Source organism: Echinococcus granulosus, assembly GCF_000524195.1.
Source record: "Echinococcus granulosus chromosome Unknown EG_S00044, whole genome shotgun sequence".
NCBI lineage: Eukaryota > Metazoa > Platyhelminthes > Cestoda > Cyclophyllidea > Taeniidae > Echinococcus > Echinococcus granulosus.
Window position 1 is genome coordinate 32,946 of NW_020170424.1, and position 17,045 is coordinate 49,990.

At 43.6% G+C, this 17,045-nt stretch overlaps 3 protein-coding genes across 3 annotated transcripts in view; 1 reads left to right on the top strand and 2 right to left on the bottom strand. All coding sequences in view use genetic code 11, as the record gives it.

Moving 5' to 3' along the window:
• Positions 1-610: 610 nt before the first annotated feature.
• On the top strand, positions 611-4,913 carry EGR_05678 (AP2-associated protein kinase; the record flags this gene model as incomplete). Its single annotated transcript, XM_024494927.1, has 8 exons — positions 611-681; positions 971-1,194; positions 2,166-2,269; positions 2,524-2,651; positions 2,881-3,121; positions 3,515-3,705; positions 4,404-4,527; positions 4,725-4,913. The coding sequence occupies 8 exons, from the start codon at positions 611-613 to the stop codon at positions 4,911-4,913; spliced, it is 1,272 nt and encodes a 423-aa protein (XP_024350623.1).
• Positions 4,914-9,626: 4,713 nt separating this feature from the next.
• EGR_05679 (Putative testis serine protease 5) lies at positions 9,627-11,484 on the bottom strand (the record flags this gene model as incomplete). The annotated part of the gene is made up of 4 exons (XM_024494928.1): positions 9,627-9,797; positions 10,040-10,260; positions 10,422-10,782; positions 11,374-11,484. 4 exons carry the CDS (start codon positions 11,482-11,484, stop codon positions 9,627-9,629), a joined length of 864 nt encoding a protein of 287 aa, XP_024350624.1.
• Positions 11,485-13,331: 1,847 nt separating this feature from the next.
• EGR_05680 (hypothetical protein) overlaps positions 13,332-17,045 on the bottom strand; it is a gene marked incomplete at both ends in the record, with an annotated part of 4,961 nt that continues 1,247 nt past the window's right edge. The window contains 4 exons of the mRNA XM_024494929.1: positions 13,332-13,622; positions 14,047-14,363; positions 16,121-16,276; positions 16,741-16,840. Of these exons, the coding sequence (XP_024350625.1) occupies positions 13,332-13,622; positions 14,047-14,363; positions 16,121-16,276; positions 16,741-16,840 (864 nt within the window). The remainder of the gene's footprint in view (positions 13,623-14,046; positions 14,364-16,120; positions 16,277-16,740; positions 16,841-17,045) is intronic.

Consider the following 17,045-nt stretch of genomic DNA (forward strand, 5'->3'; position numbering starts at 1 on the left):
AGCACACCATCAAAACAAACATCCTTCTTCTACTTTTGATTTACCCGTGTTTATTTGCATTGCTTTAATTACACCCGGAGAAGTCCTTTTGTGTCTACTCCTACGTAACTGCATAACTAGCTGCTCACTAATCCAAATAGCACAGGTTTAGGTAAAAATGAGGAAATATTGCTGATTCCCGACGAGTTCATTCGCTCTTGCACTTGAATAAAAGCCTCCTGCAAATGCTCTCTCAGAAGACTGCTTAAGACAATATTAAAATAGTAGACATCAGGGTCTCGGGGGAAAATCCACTACCCAATCTCATCCAAATAGGTAGGGCACATTGCACATAAGCGCCGCTGGGCTTAGGTAGGTGAAAACGTGAGAGCGTCGCATCGATGAGGTTGTTGAGGTTGATGATCTGTGTGTACGTGTGAAACGCAGTTGAGAAAATGTCACATTTCCTCTCGTCCTTGGTGCCCTCAGATGTTACAATTACGTGCTGGCAGTCGCAATAACCACGGTTGGAGTCGAGGGTATTAAAATCACACTCTCGGTATAGACACGAATTCAACGTGACTCATTTGCATCCATATGAAAGGCATCTTCACTTCAACCGTAGGTTTCGATGGAATTTGCTCCAAGATTGCATAAACTTCATGAAGATGTACGCAAGAATTCTCTGATGTTCGATCGACTGTAATTATTTTTCTTCACTATTCTACGGTTATAGGATGTTCTTTTGTCTATCCTTAACAATGCTCTCAGGGGCATTGATTTAAAAATTCGCATATCTTGATGCCGAATCTTTCTACCGTTACCTTTTTCAAGACTCTGCGGCTCGTTATTGTTTCCCTTCTGCAATGCGTTATAAATCGCTTCCGATTGAGTTTTATTAGTATTATTATTATTATTTATTATTAGTTCTTAATGAAATCGCCCTCATTGAAAACTGCAGTAGTGATTTCCTTTATTCCCTGCCCTATAGATACACCACCCTAGCCTACCGGGCACCTGAAATGGTTGACCTCTACTCGGGTGTTGCAGTTGGGCCGCCGGCTGATATTTGGGCACTGGGATGCGTCCTCTACGGCCTCTGCTTCTTTGCCCTTCCTTTTGGGTCGGGTTCAGCCCTGGCCATCCAAACCGGTCGATACACCGTGCCTGCATCCGCTGCCACCTCCTACTCCTCTCGGCTACTCAAATTAATGCGTGAGTCGCCAACAGTCTACTGCTTCATTGAACGGTTAGAGGGAACTCTAACTTCGTCTCGTCGACTAAAATGAGAAATAAGTGGTGTTTCAGAGGTATTGGTTTGGTCCTTCGAATGGAAATGGTACTTGATACTGAAGTTTTGATAGTAGTATGTTTTTTCGGAGAAGTACGGATTTTGGGGTAAATGATATTGTGCATCTTTACCATGAATACTACCTGTTCAAAGTGATATTTTAACCCTTGCTACACACTGTTTTGACATCCTCCTCAAGTGCGATTAGATCATGCCTTTGTTTGCAGAATATTTATAATGCTAATTATCCGTCCACCAGTCCTAAAATAATCACCGGATTTATAAAATCTTTTTAATAAGGGAGTTTATTTTTAGGAGAATGGGCTCATAAGTAGTTGATAGTTGGAACATCTGGTAAAAATTTGAGTTTGTCATGCCTATTCAACAAAGGTACTAGTTTTTGATAAGTGATAAAAAGTACTTCCTCCTAATCTGTAGAACCGAGTTTGATGAGACTAAGTGTCTCTTTGAACCCCTTTAATCTCAAATGCACTTGTACATTCTTTTACTTAGGAAATGAGCATGGTACTTTCTATTATACTTTAGCGTTTCCTTGCTTTTGTTAGCCCCTATTTTCTCTATTATTGTTAACTGGATGCAAAGTCCTCCAAGCAATACGCAGGGAAGTTGTCTCTTTGTTACAAGAGCAATAATTTTAAAATTTCCGCCTTTTTTTGAAAAACTGTGCCTTGGGTACAAAAATTCCTTCCGGGTTGGTTACCAAAAGCAGAGCCAATAACTGGTTGGTGGAGTAAAACATCAGTAAGAATGTCACTTTTACGTCGTTCGTTCAAAATTTGGCTTGTAAGTTGATGACAGTCTTCATCAAAAAAATCTCGTTAGATTTGGCTGTTTTATGAATGCTTAAAATTGGAGTGTCGTGTTACCATCGCAGATTACATGCTGACGATCTCGGGAGCAGAGCGACCAGACATCTACCAGGTGGCCGCTCTCGCATTTTCCCTCCTCGGACGACCAAACCCGGTGCAAAACGTCAACGTGAGTCTTCATTAAAGGATGATGAAAAAAGAAACTTTTGAAGGTTAAATTTTTCTAGCTTAAATTTGATTGGATGAGGCGCCTATTATCGGCTTTGGTCATTCATCAAAAGCCTTCCTACACTATCAGAAGAGCTGTAGGGCTAGGAGCATAGCTGTTATATCGCAGAGATCTAGGCGATGCTCATTTAACAGTGGTTCCTCCTTAAAATATGCCGCTGAAACTCTGTTTACCTCCTTCATTGTTATTGGCAGTCCAGGAGGGTACCTGACTGGCAAAATCTTTCCCTGCCGACCACCGGTCTCATGGATGCCTCTTCCAAGTCCTCCTCATTTTCTCACCCCATCGCCTCTTCTCCTATCACTACAGTCAATTCAAGAGGGTATGTTAGTGAGAAAAAGTGATTTTTACTAAACCTACAAACTTACATATCTTGTGCCTTGCACGATTGATAGATCTTGAAGCGATGTCCGGGGCACTTTTTTTCTGAGTACGCCCTCTGATCACCTAAAAGTTCAACTACCACCGTTTTTTGTTATGATCAGCAACTCATTTTATGCGATTGCATGAGTCGCTTCACTCAGGGTCAACTTATTTGTTCCACTATACAGGGAGTTCGCACAAGCTATACGTACCTCCGCCATATCCACCTTGACGACAACGGAGACGTCGGTGACGACACCTACGAAGACGCATGCAGTTTCACCGTCTATCGCGCGTCGACGACCACGGGCAGTTATGAACCCACCCTCAACGATGAGGACCACTCCCGTTGGTGGTGATAGTGGTGGAGAGCCACTTCCTATCCTTGCCAAACCTCCCAATCCTCCGCATTCATCCACTGCTTTTCAGGTTGATGGTTTAAACCATGGTTAAGCTCTTCATTTGATCCTTTATCGAAGTGGACTCCTCCTGTTCAAGGCGTTTTTTCTTCTTGACTGGTTGCAAACTAGCGGAGTCAGTTCACATTTTGGGAATCAGTAGATAAAAGGCCCCGGGTGTGAAGTAGTCCACTTTCCTTTAGTAGCACTAGGTGGGTAGTCGGTGTCTCTGCGGTGACATTTCACGCTGACAGATCACAGCCCTTCCTCCTTCGATTCATCTTCTCTTTTGGGAGACTTTTTTCCCAATGAAAGTACGAATGGATCAGCTTTCAAACATGATCAACTTAATGCCCTGTTGAGATCAGCCTGCTGTTGGATCATTGGGGAGACGTACAAACGTTGATTTACCTTAATTGTGCAGAATTCCATCCATTCGGAGGGCCTATTGAAACCACCGCAGCAGCCCTTTGGCGTTACCGCATCCACCAAATCTTCACCTCTACACAGGGTCGGCCACCGACGAGGTTTGAGTGAAGCGTCAGCACTACTGCCGAACGCTGGAGGCGTTCGACAAACCTACAGCCTAGGTGATCTTCAACCCAATTCCAAATCGTGAGTACCGTTATTTCTTTAAAGAATGTTTTGAACCGAGACTTCCAAAATGAATTTTGGCCTAGTTCACTGCTGAGTTCACACATTTATTTCAGTCTTCAACTAATACTTGCAAAGCTTTGAGATATGGAAAAATTCTTCATTATGGTTTTACCACCCCGGAACTGTTTGTGGCAGCACTGCGAAGTTGCTGGTTTCTTTTCGCGTTGAATAAGCGTTTCAGGTATTGGCCAAGTGTTTACAAGAATGCCGAGGCTGTGGGTTGGAAACTGCACCACCACGGCCAAGGGTCACCACTGATTTGCAGACTTAGAGCCATCTATGAACTTCTTCCACCATCCACATATCTTACTGATGGGTGGCTGAGTCCGCCCTCATCGCACTGTGCTTGAAGTATTCTGTAGATGGGGGATGCTCGCAAGTTTCATGCCTTCTGTTGAAGGAAACTTTGTTGACCTCCACGTTTTGCATGTCTCATGCTCACAGAACCACTGTTGCTTGATCGTGAGGGTCTCGAGTGGTCTACAATATATGCACTGGCTGTTAGTGGAGCTTACAAAACACACTTAACATTTTGTAAGGATGTGAAATCAAAAGTCCCGGTTTAATTTGAACGTCCCCATCCATCCACACCTAAGCATCACATTGGATCTCTTGAGAACAAGCTATTCCATTTCAATTTCTGTTCTGTGCTCTAGGACGAATGCGAAGTGTGCTACTCTTAGAGCTAGGGTTATCTGCAGTGCCGCTAACGATATCGATGGAGACCTCTTTGGTGCAGCATTTGACGCAATTCGGAACCATGGTGGAAGCACGAGAAAGGTAGTAGTTGTGTTTGTTTCGGGAGAGACCCCTCTGTATCCTTTTGAGTCTGATTTGTGGAATTATTGTTCTGTTACCGCCTTTCGAAAATTTCTAGCAGCGCAATGACATGGGGAGAAGCAGCGTGGATTTTGGGCAGCCCAGTGACGGGCCAAAATAAACTTGACTAATTACTCTCTCCTCTTCTTTTTTTCTAGCTATTTAGTTCAAACCCTTCTGGCTGTAAATCTTCCGCCCCATTTGTCTTCTCTCTACCTCCTCCTGTCGATTCCTCTACGCTTAGGAATTTAACACTTTCTCTTCTGCTCATTGCCCTCCTCCTCCTCTACCTATCATGTTCATCTCTTTCTCCTCCTTCCCCTCCTTCTCCACCCTTGCATTTGTGATGTTTAAGTGGCCGAATAAATGTGTAGTATTTTTTTCTGACAATATGTCATGGCAAGTGGGGCCCACTCTATTCCGAGTTTGGGAGATGTTGATTGGACACCTAACACTTCGGTGATCTCACCAGTCCTGCGTGTTTGCGCACACTCTGTTCCTGAAGGCGCTCTTTAACCCTAGAGTGAGGAAATAACTAAAATAGTACCGAGCAAAGTAGACTTTTTTGGGTGGTAGTGGGTGTAATTATAGTTGTGGGTCGGGATCCGTCACACTAGGGCATCTGTACACCGCCGGTTCGGTCAACACGTTGACGTCACATCGCCTCGCATGTTTGTTCCGGGCGTGCCAAAAGCTTTCTAGTACCTTCGCGGAGTCATAATGAACGCAGTTGCTCGCTTCAAAATAAATAGGACTTTATTAATTAATTCAAAGCATGATTTAGTAACGCAAAACAGTGTTTGGATCCCTCCTCTTTATTTAACATCGCTTAAGCCACGTAGAATCTCCTACAATTCGTTTTCACTGGTAAAAACTCATCGGATCAAGTGCTTATCCAAGGTGCCATCTTCCTTTCTAGGCTATGTAAGGGCGAAAGCACATTTGTTGTCAACTCGCGGAATGCCTGAGGGACTGTAGGATCACCGCAGATAATAAGAGTCGGGCACCACGCCATACAACCCGCAGTAGTACGAACCCAGTCTTCGACGCTTTCCATAACCAGTGCTTTGCTTAGGCTATCACTACCATCCGAGTAGATTGCAATCAACCACAAGACAGGAACGGGAAGGACATTGGAGGTTTGATTCACGGCGGAAAGTCTTCTTAATCCGCCTCACTGTTTCCTCAGCTGGATGAAGTGTTTTGGAGGGGAGGGTATTTTGAAGATGCACCTAATGGTTAAATTCTTTTTATAGCCAGCAAATTCCATCTGTCGGTTTTCGTAGAAAGCTATAGCACTCAACTAGCCACACGTAACCGCGGTCAAAATTAGCCTCTGCTGTGCTACGCTCTTACTAGTCAACCACTGTTCAAATAGCTTTCCTAATTTATTAATTTATACCTTTAAGCAATTTTCCATATCAGGTTTTATTAGAATGCTCTCAAATTGTTTCGATGTGGCTTTGGTTGACTACATCCAAACCGATCTCGAAGGTATGGACATAAACCTGGTACGGGACCTTTTTCATTTCGAGAACGTCCTATTTTTAATCGACAAAATTCATACACTCTCTCTCTATGCTACCTGTTGAGTAGAATCCGCTTAATTGGATCGGGTTTCTTGCTCGATTTGCTGATGCCGCCATTAAGCTGTAGACCCCGAGTAATTGGCGTAAAAGTTATGAGGGATGGAAATCTTGAAGGAATGGGCAGAGAGGTAACATCTGCAGATGGCATTACTTTCAACGTTTGCGTTGAAGCACAAAAGACGCAAAAATCTTTGCGATTGAAGAAGTATCAGCATCTACTTTGCAGCACCCAACCCTTACGCTTTAGGAGTGGCTATCACAACAATGGCAGTCACTAAAAAGTTGGAGGCGATAGCCTGCATTACAGCTAGCGGATCTGTGGTTTTGGTGATGCCTTTGCCTCTAGCCAGCTTCTGTCTTCGATCAAACTTGGGCGAGTATTTAACTGGTTAGTTTGAACGAATGGCAAAGGTGGTCGTGATGCCGAACCGATTGAGGTCTTTAGAGCCATCCTATCATCTTCACCTGTTCCCTCCCACAAACGGGATACTTCGGCTCTCCTATTTTTTGGTCTTGAAATATTGTTTTGTACAACAACCGTCTGCCTACTTTAATGTAAGCTGCCATTGGAATAGCTTGGTCATGTGCAAAATATTCCACGTCAAGAAGTGGATGAAAAAGAGTCTTAAAAAATGAGGTATCTTTGAAGGTGTTACCACACATCTGACCTTAAAAAAAAGCTCAGTGTGAAGGCAGGGGGAGCCAACAGATTAGCAACACGAACGATGCGGATAGGAGCATTTACAACCATCATAGAGGTGGTGAAGGCGTACAGCAAAGTGCACTAACGACCTACTATAGTATCTTCGAACGATTTTATGTGCAGAATCCTATATCTTTACAAGAAACAAAATGATTCTCTGAATTTTCTTCTCCTTTTGGGCTTTGAAGATACCATAATAGACAAATTGTAAATATTTTTTTATAATCTGGCCGTCGGTTACAACTAGCTCGGTGACCTATGACCAGATTCTTGCCACGTTATTTATCTCCTCTCCATAGGCTAAATAATATTTCAGCATATTTTTAATATCAACAAAAGAAGGAATTCAAATCTGGACTTCTAATTGAGGGTTCATTATGAAATGTGAATAAAATGCACAAACTCTTACAATTTAGTCTATTGAAATGGAAGTAAGCAGTATATTAAACTTCACTTTATTTCAAGTTAAATTTAAGCATTTTTTGCCTTTGATCGCTTCATTTTATGCAAAACTCTTTGGAAATCATATTTCGTTGCATGCAAAGGTTGTCATGCTTGAAGCCAAACCATTTAGGCCATGGTTTTTCTAAAAAGGAAACTAGGTAGCAGTGGCCTTTTAGCCGCAACTTTGGGCATAAAATCTTTTAATCACTCTGTTTCACGACGTTGCGCAATCCATTTCTTATCAGACAAAACATGTTGCAAAATTTCTACCAAACTGGATCCTTTTCGTGTCTCGAAACGCTCTATTGACACACCTTGGACCGCTTTAGCCCTACCTCAAGTTCACTGCTTAACTTACCGATCAGATTAGAGGAGGTGAAGTTTACATCCACTTTCCTCACAGGCGACAATAACGACAATCTCTCCTGCTAACACCTTTAAGGTCGTGCATAAAAATGGGCCAACTTGGAGTGCTGTCGAATAATTCTACCATCACATCCATGTGTTATCCCCTCATCCCGACAGGTTCGTGGCTGTGCGAATTTGAGATATTTATGGACCTGTGACCACAAAAAGTTCCTCATTGAATAAGTGAGGTGATTTTGACGGGCGGCCCTTACCAAGTGGTCTACAGCTAGATCACTTCTGTGGAAAGAGGATGGTCTAAAAAGCCATAGAACAAGTCAAGCGGGTCTTTTCTTTCTTTAATTGGCCTAGTTTTACTTCTGGGTACCGTAGAGTCAATATTTCTCTCAATAGCTTCAACGGATTTAGAGGAAGGTCAATTACTAAAAGTGGAGAAGACCTGAAAGCTTGGAAGCAAGAACGACGCCAGCAAAAGGCCACGCCTACGGCGCAAATTTACCCAAATATTTACGTGGGTCTATAAAAGCAAACAAATTCTTTGAATCACGCAATTGCACGGTGTAGCGATCCCTCTCTCCTGTTTTAACCTTCTTGCCGAAGTAAATAGTTCTCAAGAGTAGGAAGCTATTGCTGTCAACTTTCATGCCAAACATTTGGCATTACCAGTTGCATCTCGGGAGGTCTTTGCACCAAGACTTAATGTACCTTCCACAAGTTGTTTGCACAACTTTATCGTCCTCGGTGGCGATGTAGGCTCTCATTTTTGTTGCTCAAACTTCCACTTACCGAGACATTTCAACAGAGTAAGTGTTGCAAACAACCATCCACCGGTTGCAAACCGGGATTAATCATTAGTCTACCGCTGAGGCAGGAAGGGATTTCATCCCAGTTTTACTTATCTATCATACCGATTTGGATGGAGCCACAGTTTTGTCCTTTCTGTGAACTGTATTGTGGTGATCCACTGGTTTTGTGCTATTCAAGGTCATAGGATACTCATTTATGTAAGTTGCTAGGTGAGGAAAGCACAGGCCCAAAAAGAAGCTATTTACTGGGCTCCCTAGAAAGGCAGCATCCAACAACGATTTCCCCCTCCTTATTGCTTTTTTCAAGCCTCATTGCTCCCCATTCGTTTGAGTGGGTTCAAATCAGCTTCTAGGAGCATTGAGGAGGTGAGATCTCTGAATTTCTCCAAAGCAACAGCTCCAAAACCATCGTTTCTAGTACATTCAAGTCTGGTGTCGCTTCACGTGCCAATTGTCCCCCTAAAGAATAGTGTGACCAAGCCCTATCAACCATCCTCTTTTGAGCCTCCACGACTTAGTTGTTAGACAGCAGCGATTTCGGGATTCTTCCCCGCTTGAAACAGGCCTGCCTACCACTGCCACTGATTTACTGCCAAGAATAATTATTCAGCGTAGTTTATACAGAAGGTTCATGGACGTCCTAATTAGTGGATGACCTCTACTTTTATCATGCAGGGTCCACACACACACTGATGATTTAGAGGCCTACACTTAACTGTCACACTTAAAATGTCCTCCGAGGTGCCGCTACCACCAACTTGATGGTGAAGTTGGGAAATTCCCCTTCAAAAGAGCAGTATTCCAAATTTCACTTTCAGGATTCCACACAGAAAACTCATCGAAGGCAAATTGTCCCCTTAGATGACCCCAATCTTCGACTAAAGGAATGTAATGAGGGCCTCTTGAAGAGAAGACATCCCACTACCTTTGTGATTAGACAATACTAAAATGGGCACAAAGTATCAAGAAGAAATGGATAAAGATTGCATCTTCACGAAGGTACCCTATCTTTCCTGTCACATTAACCGGTTTTTGCCTGTAGACCAGTCAGTTTTCACCTATAGGTGATTGTAATGAAACGGTTGCTATTGTCATTATCAAAAAGTTTTGTTCTTTCCTTAAATACAGAACCATTTTTTTGGCACGAAAGTGTTATTCAAGAACGTGTCTATGGATCCATTCAGTAAATCGCGGCACATAGACAAAGGCGCAGGGTCCATGAAGCGAAGTGGCGAAGCTAGTCACGCCGTAAAGATACCACTGGTCGTCGTCCTCGTGAAGTTTGCAGTAGAGACCGCCACCGCTATCACCATGCCGTGGATTCTTAAGGCAAAAGAAAATGCCCTAGCTCTCAGAATTAGGTTGCTTACTGAGTGGTGACTTTACAGCAGTAATTGGGTGTGTACAAACTCCGCCTACAATAAGGCCAACATCAAGTCCCTTTAAATAGATTTTCATTTGATATTGTGACAAGTTGCATAGTGGCGAGGAGATTTAAAGTGAGACCACAAATCTAGGTGCTCACATCTAATTACACAGAGACTAAATTCCTCTTTGTTCCTTACCTTCTCTTGTCCACCGGCACAGGTATGGAATCCCTCTTTGACATACTTGGAGTGGATTTTACATACAGCCGTTGAAACTATAGGAATCTTGGTCTCCATAAGTTCTTTGGGTACCTGCTCAAAAAACTTCTCAGTGAGACCCCAACCGACCGCGTAGCACTCTGTTCCAGCGGCCAACTCAAAGTTAGGCGGTGGGATGCAGACTGGTTGAACACCCGTCGCTGATGTGAAAAGCAGAAGCGGTAACAGTCTGTTAGGCAAATCAAGGCGTAGTGACACGCGACAAAACAATGCCACCTAAAGGTTTTACTTAAAAGGAGAGGAGGCCTTTGTAGTGCAACGAGGAGTGGAAATTAAAGCTTACAATACGTAATAAACTCACAGAACTCTACCGGTCTCTTTAGCTTGAGAATCGCGATATCAGACTCGAGAAAGTTGGTCCCACTGGGATAGATAAGTATTTCGTCGACAAGGATATCTTCCTGCCACATTTCATTTACCCTACCCAGGTAGTGATCACCCAGACGCACGATGATCTGAGCCTGAAGGTAGGGCAGTGGAGGGAACCAGTGATTGACTGGCACTGACAGGACCGTCGTGAGGTTAAATGTTAACACACAGTGCGCCGCGGTGATGAGGTGTCGTGGGGAGATAAGGGAGGCACCGCAGAGAGGAATAACGCCCGGTGTGTTGTACGGCCCACGTTTTCGATCTCGACGCATTTCTAATAGGTAGATACCGGCCTGTGATAATGGAGTTAAAGTTTAATTCTCATTTCGTTTGATTTCCATTCGCAAAGCAACGAATAAGCCCGATTTTCTAAGCTACGAAGACTTCCTTGTCTTCAGAGCTATTTCAACCATATGAGGTTGGTAAATATCAAAAAAAGGCGGTATCAAAGGGAGCTGCAAAACTTGCCATCCAAGGCCAGGAATGTAAAAGCGCCCTCTGACCACCGATAATCTTGAGCATGACCTTTCTTCTCCAAAACGGCGGTAGGCCGCAGGTATTCCTTTGAAAATAGAGGACTGGTGAAGGATCTGAAGGAGTCATTTAAAACCAGACTAACATTTAGCTACTAACTAATTTGATAATTCAGATTCGTTTGTTTTAAAGTAGACCATTGAACCAAAAAGCTGTTTTAGAATAAAGATATTTGAAAAATGAATAGCTGTGTACAATTCCTATTAGTTAACCAAAAAAAAAAACCGCTTTTCATTTAAGGGGCGATGGAGGTAATTTAAACTTCTAAGCGATTTTAAAATCCAGGGCCTGAGTTCAAGTGATCCCAAGATCGTTTCATGACTTTTGTGATGTTTAATGTAAACACTTACAAAGTACTCGATTTGCCAGATTTTTTGAAGCAGGATAAGGCGAATAATAGCAGTAGGGACGAGCTCGATCCCGATCCATGGAAACTTCCATTCGGCAGTAGTTGGTGCCATTGCAATAGCAATTAGAGGATGGCAACAAGCCATGAGGTTTGCCAATCACTGCAAGCGTGAGGAAGAAAATCAAGCTCAACCCAAGGTAAAATCTAAGAAGCGCCATTGTTTCAACCAGTCTGAAGCCGTCTGCGAGATTGCATGTGTATATATATGCGCACAGCATGACCAATTTTAGTCAGAGGTAACATTTTTACTTATATGTTGCAAGTAAAAAGTATTTTAGGAAACCCACAAACTGTTCAATTTTATTTAGGCGCTGAAGCAGTCAATTGCAGGTCTCGCTGGCATGTTTTACTTAAAATCGTGTTGTATACAGACTGAAAAGTACAGCTACCCCCAACTTGGGAAGACCTTGGGCCAGTTTCCTCGTTTTAAGTCCAAACAATCTCCTTGAAACACAAAAACAGGGACTCCCAACATGCCTGTGGGGGAAGCACACACGGCGTGCAACGTTGAAGCGTCAGTTGATACACACATAAACAGGAATAGAAATAAGTCCCATTTTCTCATAAAACATATCTACTAGTGCCTTTATAGTTTAAAGTAGAAAATCAGATAAAACTCATACAAAATGACATTAGAGACAAGTTCAGTTCCAACACATTTCCAGGGATTTATAAACGAAATTACAATCGTAACTCAGACCCACCTACGCTTAGAAAAACACATTCTTGATATTAATTAACTGGATGTTTTATTTCATTGAAAGACATAATGCCAATTCATCAAACTACCCGCGAGGTAAAAGAAAAGTTAGCTGGCGGGCAGGATAGGGAGGAGGGTATGAAATTCAATCTTGGCGTTGAGGTGGAGGAGGATAGAGGGGAGAACAGGCGCTAGGGGGATAGGAGAAGACAGAGACGGTGCCATGGACGCTCCACCGTTCGTCACCACTACTGCCATGTCTGCCACCCTTGCCCCTGTTGGTGGTGAAGCCGCTGCGGGGTCGCTGTACATAGGGCGCCTGCATAAAAATAACTTTACTTAGCTATCTTTAGTACACAATTCAGCTTAGAAGCCTTGATCATTGAATGGGGTGCAATCATCTGATATTTTAGTTGATTGGTTCCCATTTATTCGTGAGTTTGGTGAAAAGACAAACGTGGATATTTTAATTTGTAAAAATCTAGCAAAGGAAACGCCAATTTTAAACGCCCAAAAATGCACGACATTGGACAGCAATCAACCAACGTGACGAAGAAATAGTTTTACCGGGTGCAAGGCTGAAAGCAGTCGTGAAAAAGTGAGCTACAACACAGTAAGCCAGAGTGGTTAATGGGGAAAATTGTTCAATATCAAAAGCAACAAGAACAGCACAATCTGTGTCACTCACTTAGAAACGCGCATACTGCAAAAAGAGAAGGTGAGCAATGAACTGACGGATAAAAATAAACAAAGGATCATGAATCCCGATCATTGATTCATCTAACCGCCTTCGAAGCTCAGCCACTATGAGATCCAGACTAATATAATGGTAGTAACAGGCTATTGAAAAAAATAAGCAACGAATATTTTACGACTTACAAAGTAATCTGGGTTCCCGAGGTTCGTATAAACCGTGCGTTTGGGGGAGGAGGGCGAGGGGGGTGTTTTTCTTGTCCATAGGGGTGATGATTCTCCCATTGTCGAATCATTCGCAGGGGGAGACCACGCGATCTCGGAGACAACTTTGGAAGTCGTCACATCTTTGGTGAAAATTTTCAACTTCTGCAGCTGAGGCGGTGGTTTAGCATGATTCCAGGATGGGGTGGCATTACCCTCTAGTTACATAAAACAAGCTCTCCCTATTCGTTTGAATAGACTCAAGGCCACAAAAAAACTGTTTCCGTCGGAAAAATTTAAATCTAACCCTCAGCTTTCTTTACAGCATCAACCTCCTTGACCACTTTGTAGTCTCGTGGTGGCAGATCCGCATTAACGGTTTTTGAACTCCTTCGGCGCTCGGTGCCTTCTTTTCTTCGACTATGAGGTTGGGTGATGGCTGCAGTGCAAACAGTTCCCGAGGGGATAAACCACACGTTTTCCTCCTCGCCTCCCTCCCTCTCCTCGCTCACGGCTGTCGCCTTTTCACTGTTGGGCCGTCGTTGTGATTGAAAAGTCGAGCTGGTGGATAGCTTTGGGCGACTCTTGACGCTCTAAATTTGTTGAAAGTGAACTCTTAAAGAAACATGCTACTAGAATACACATAAAAGAGCAGACTTGAGGTAACATACACGAGGATTACGCTTGGGTAGGCTGTGATGGTGATTGCTGGTTGTTGGAGGGTTTTCAAGGGAGGTGCAAGGGCAGGTGAAAACGGAGCCGGAGGAGTTCGTGGACTGCTGACTTCCCCGCAGGCGCCGTCGAGAGTCCGTGGAATGAGGTGACTGCCAAAGAGACAAGGAAGTCACATTTTGGAATGCGAAAATGAAGTTCGTGCGATTCCAAGATGCGACAGTAGAAGTGAAAACAACACGGAGGGATTGGTTCCATTCACCACTCTTCCATATGTCTGGCCATTCAGTCATATATTTCGGACCCAAACATCCGTCCATCAATCTATTCCACTTTCTCCCTCACCTGTGGACTTATCGACGAAGACTGCCTTTGCTGACTCCTATGGGTTGTAGATGCCTCAGAATTGACCCCAGATAACGGCTTCCTCATCTTCGGCATCGACCCTGGTGTTGTAATTCGCAGTTCATCCGACTTCAGAACGCCGTCCGCTGTCACGAGGACGGCACCAGCACCAGAGGAAGTGGCACCGGTCTCTATTAATTTTGATTTCCGGTTCTGTCGCTTCTGTTCTACTTTGGTAGCATCCTCGTCGTCGGAGTGCCAGACCTCCCACACCGCTGGCGCCTGACCCATCGACTTTGTGGGCAACATATCGGCGGCTAAAATTAAACCCGAGAAGAAAGGGGAAGATGAGTCGTTTATTCCCCAACCAATCAACGTTTGCGATGCATGCGAGCGACAGAAAGTAAGCACTTTATTTCAGCTAAATCAGAAATAAGCTCCATTTGAGGGGAACCTAATACTTATAGGTGTATTTAAGTAGGAGCCTTCAAACGAGTGCTACCTTTCAGTGGATGTAAGCAGCTCAAAATAGTGACCATTTACTCATTTTGCCAATACTATTGAGGCTAGCCATGCTGCAATTAAGTAGACCCACCACATGCAAGCGGGAGAATTGAACGATAAGGCCACCACGTGGTATCCGTTTTTTTGTACTATCTACTACCGTTCACTACTGAACCCTTCTCTAGCTTGACATCAGTCCTAGCGATTTCACACGCTAAGAAGGTGCATCACATGCAAGCAGAAGGGTTTGGATGAAAACGCGGCCGCCGCATGCGACGCATGATCGCGAGTATCTACCCTCGATCCTCTCCGAGTGACCTTTTCGTTCAGCACCATCATTTTCGTATTCGTTATCATTGTGTAGTCGGAATTACCAGACGTCTAGGGGTGGCTGGTGCCTTTCTGGACTCGGCAACATATCTGCCACTGAAAAAGCGTGCGTATACATATTTGAGGCAAGACTACTGAACAGGGATCTCAGTAGGCTATAATGTGATTGCATATCTACATAAATAGGGGGTTTATTCCCATCTTACGTGAGTCCACCCACGCATCTATGAGATTGAGCTCTAGAACTAGCTAGATACTGCGCTCAAGGGTCAGAAAAGATGTTTGTCACGGAGAGATGTGATTGTGTAGACTCCCGACAGAAAGAGCACGAAGGTCACGTCGACTTTTGGCAACTACCTTAGTTTCGTATTCTGTGATAACACTAACAGCGATGGAGAGAAAACAGAATCGAACAGTAAAAGATCCGTGCTTCTCTACAAATGGTTCATTCTAATGGCTGAACGGCGTCGAAATGGGAATAGTGACGAGGGGTAATGGATACCAAAAGCGGCTTCACTAAAATTGCCCTCCGTTTTTCTAAATGCTATTGTGTTTCTCAGCAAGTGTTCCTATGAACAGCGATTGACGAATGAAGTGAATTCTCAGTGGAGCGACAACCAGCCTTGAGCAGTACAAAGCCTATAAATTTCCCAAACACACCCCACGAATATCCATTGAAGGCGAGGGGATGGGTTATTGCTGCTGAAATCAAATGTCATCTCACCCTGACAGAAAAACAACACTTGAAAGCACTCGACTACCTTGTGACGGCCAAAGAATAGGAATGACGGCAGAGAGCGTTACAAAGGGCACTCAAAAGAACGATAGCTGTTTAAGCGGTCTCCTTAACTGCCCAGTTACTTCGGCCTCCACAGGTTCAGTCATCCTTTTGATGGCAACGTCGTGGTCACACCTAGGCCACCTCGGACCTGTAAGCTGATAATAAACCTAATTGCAAATCAGCACGTCTTTTTGCTTCTTCGGTAATGACACGCGTGTTACGCCAAAGAAAACTCTGGAATTAGATCTTATTTGTGGCCGACCGCCGATACTACTGTTCACAGTCCATTTAAGTAGGTAGTGGCAATTAAAAAACAGAACCAAATAAGCGAAAAATATTGAGAATCACTTGGCAGGGAAAAATCGAGCGCAAGATGTTTAAGACAGTTACAATTCATGTTGTAAGGTGTAAAATTCTACCTGAAGGCCGTGAGGACAAATATGCATAAGGGGCACTCACTAAGGGGTGGAGGGGCGTCCATATTGGTGCGTCGCAGATCCTCTAGGCAATCCTTCAATGCGTCGATAACATCATCGTCATCGAAGCCGAAATCTCGGACAATCTCATCCTGAAGGAAGGTGAGAATTTGCATCTGGTCCATCCGAAGTAGGCGTTCTGACCATAGAAAAAAAGAACCACGTTACTGACAATCAGGCAATTGAGTAGCAACTGTATTTCAGCTGCGACAATAAGGGACAAAAGTAAAATAACGGCACATTGAATAAAATATACTAGTTTTAAAATAGTTAGGTAGATAGTCTGTACATTTTAGCAGTTGGCAGTAAAACCATTGATGATAATTACTAAGATATGTGAATTTGAGGTACTTTTGGAAATTTACAAATGCTCCATGGGCGAACAAAAGCATCTTCCACAAGTACATTTACGGAGGGTTGCACTACTAGCATTGAACGCTCCTGAATTAAGTAGCTACACTAACAATCAAAATTTATAATGGGATTGATCGAAGTGCAAATAATGTTCGAAAAAGACCTGGCTGTGATGAGTTATCGGGGAGGATAAAGTGGTCGGTTGGTACAGCTGGGACTAGGGCCGCCTAGGCGTGTGCGCGAACTCACGTTTGTGCATTTTGAGGATGTTATAGGCCATAGCGACCATAGCTTTTTCGCCCTCCAGCAAGTAGATATCCCATATTCGCAGGGTCAGGGAGATGGGGAGCTGAAATTTTAAAAGTACAAAAACCACGTATTTGCGAAGGAAACTCCAAAGCCACAAAGTGCAGAAGGAATGTGGAGGTGTGCAGCACCATAGAAACCAGGCATAAGAGGAGCCATTTATCATCCAGAAAAGTAACAGCGAAGACAACCAATAACCGCTCCTTTACGTTGCCATAATTCAGTGAAGAGGCAGTAAGGAGGAAGAC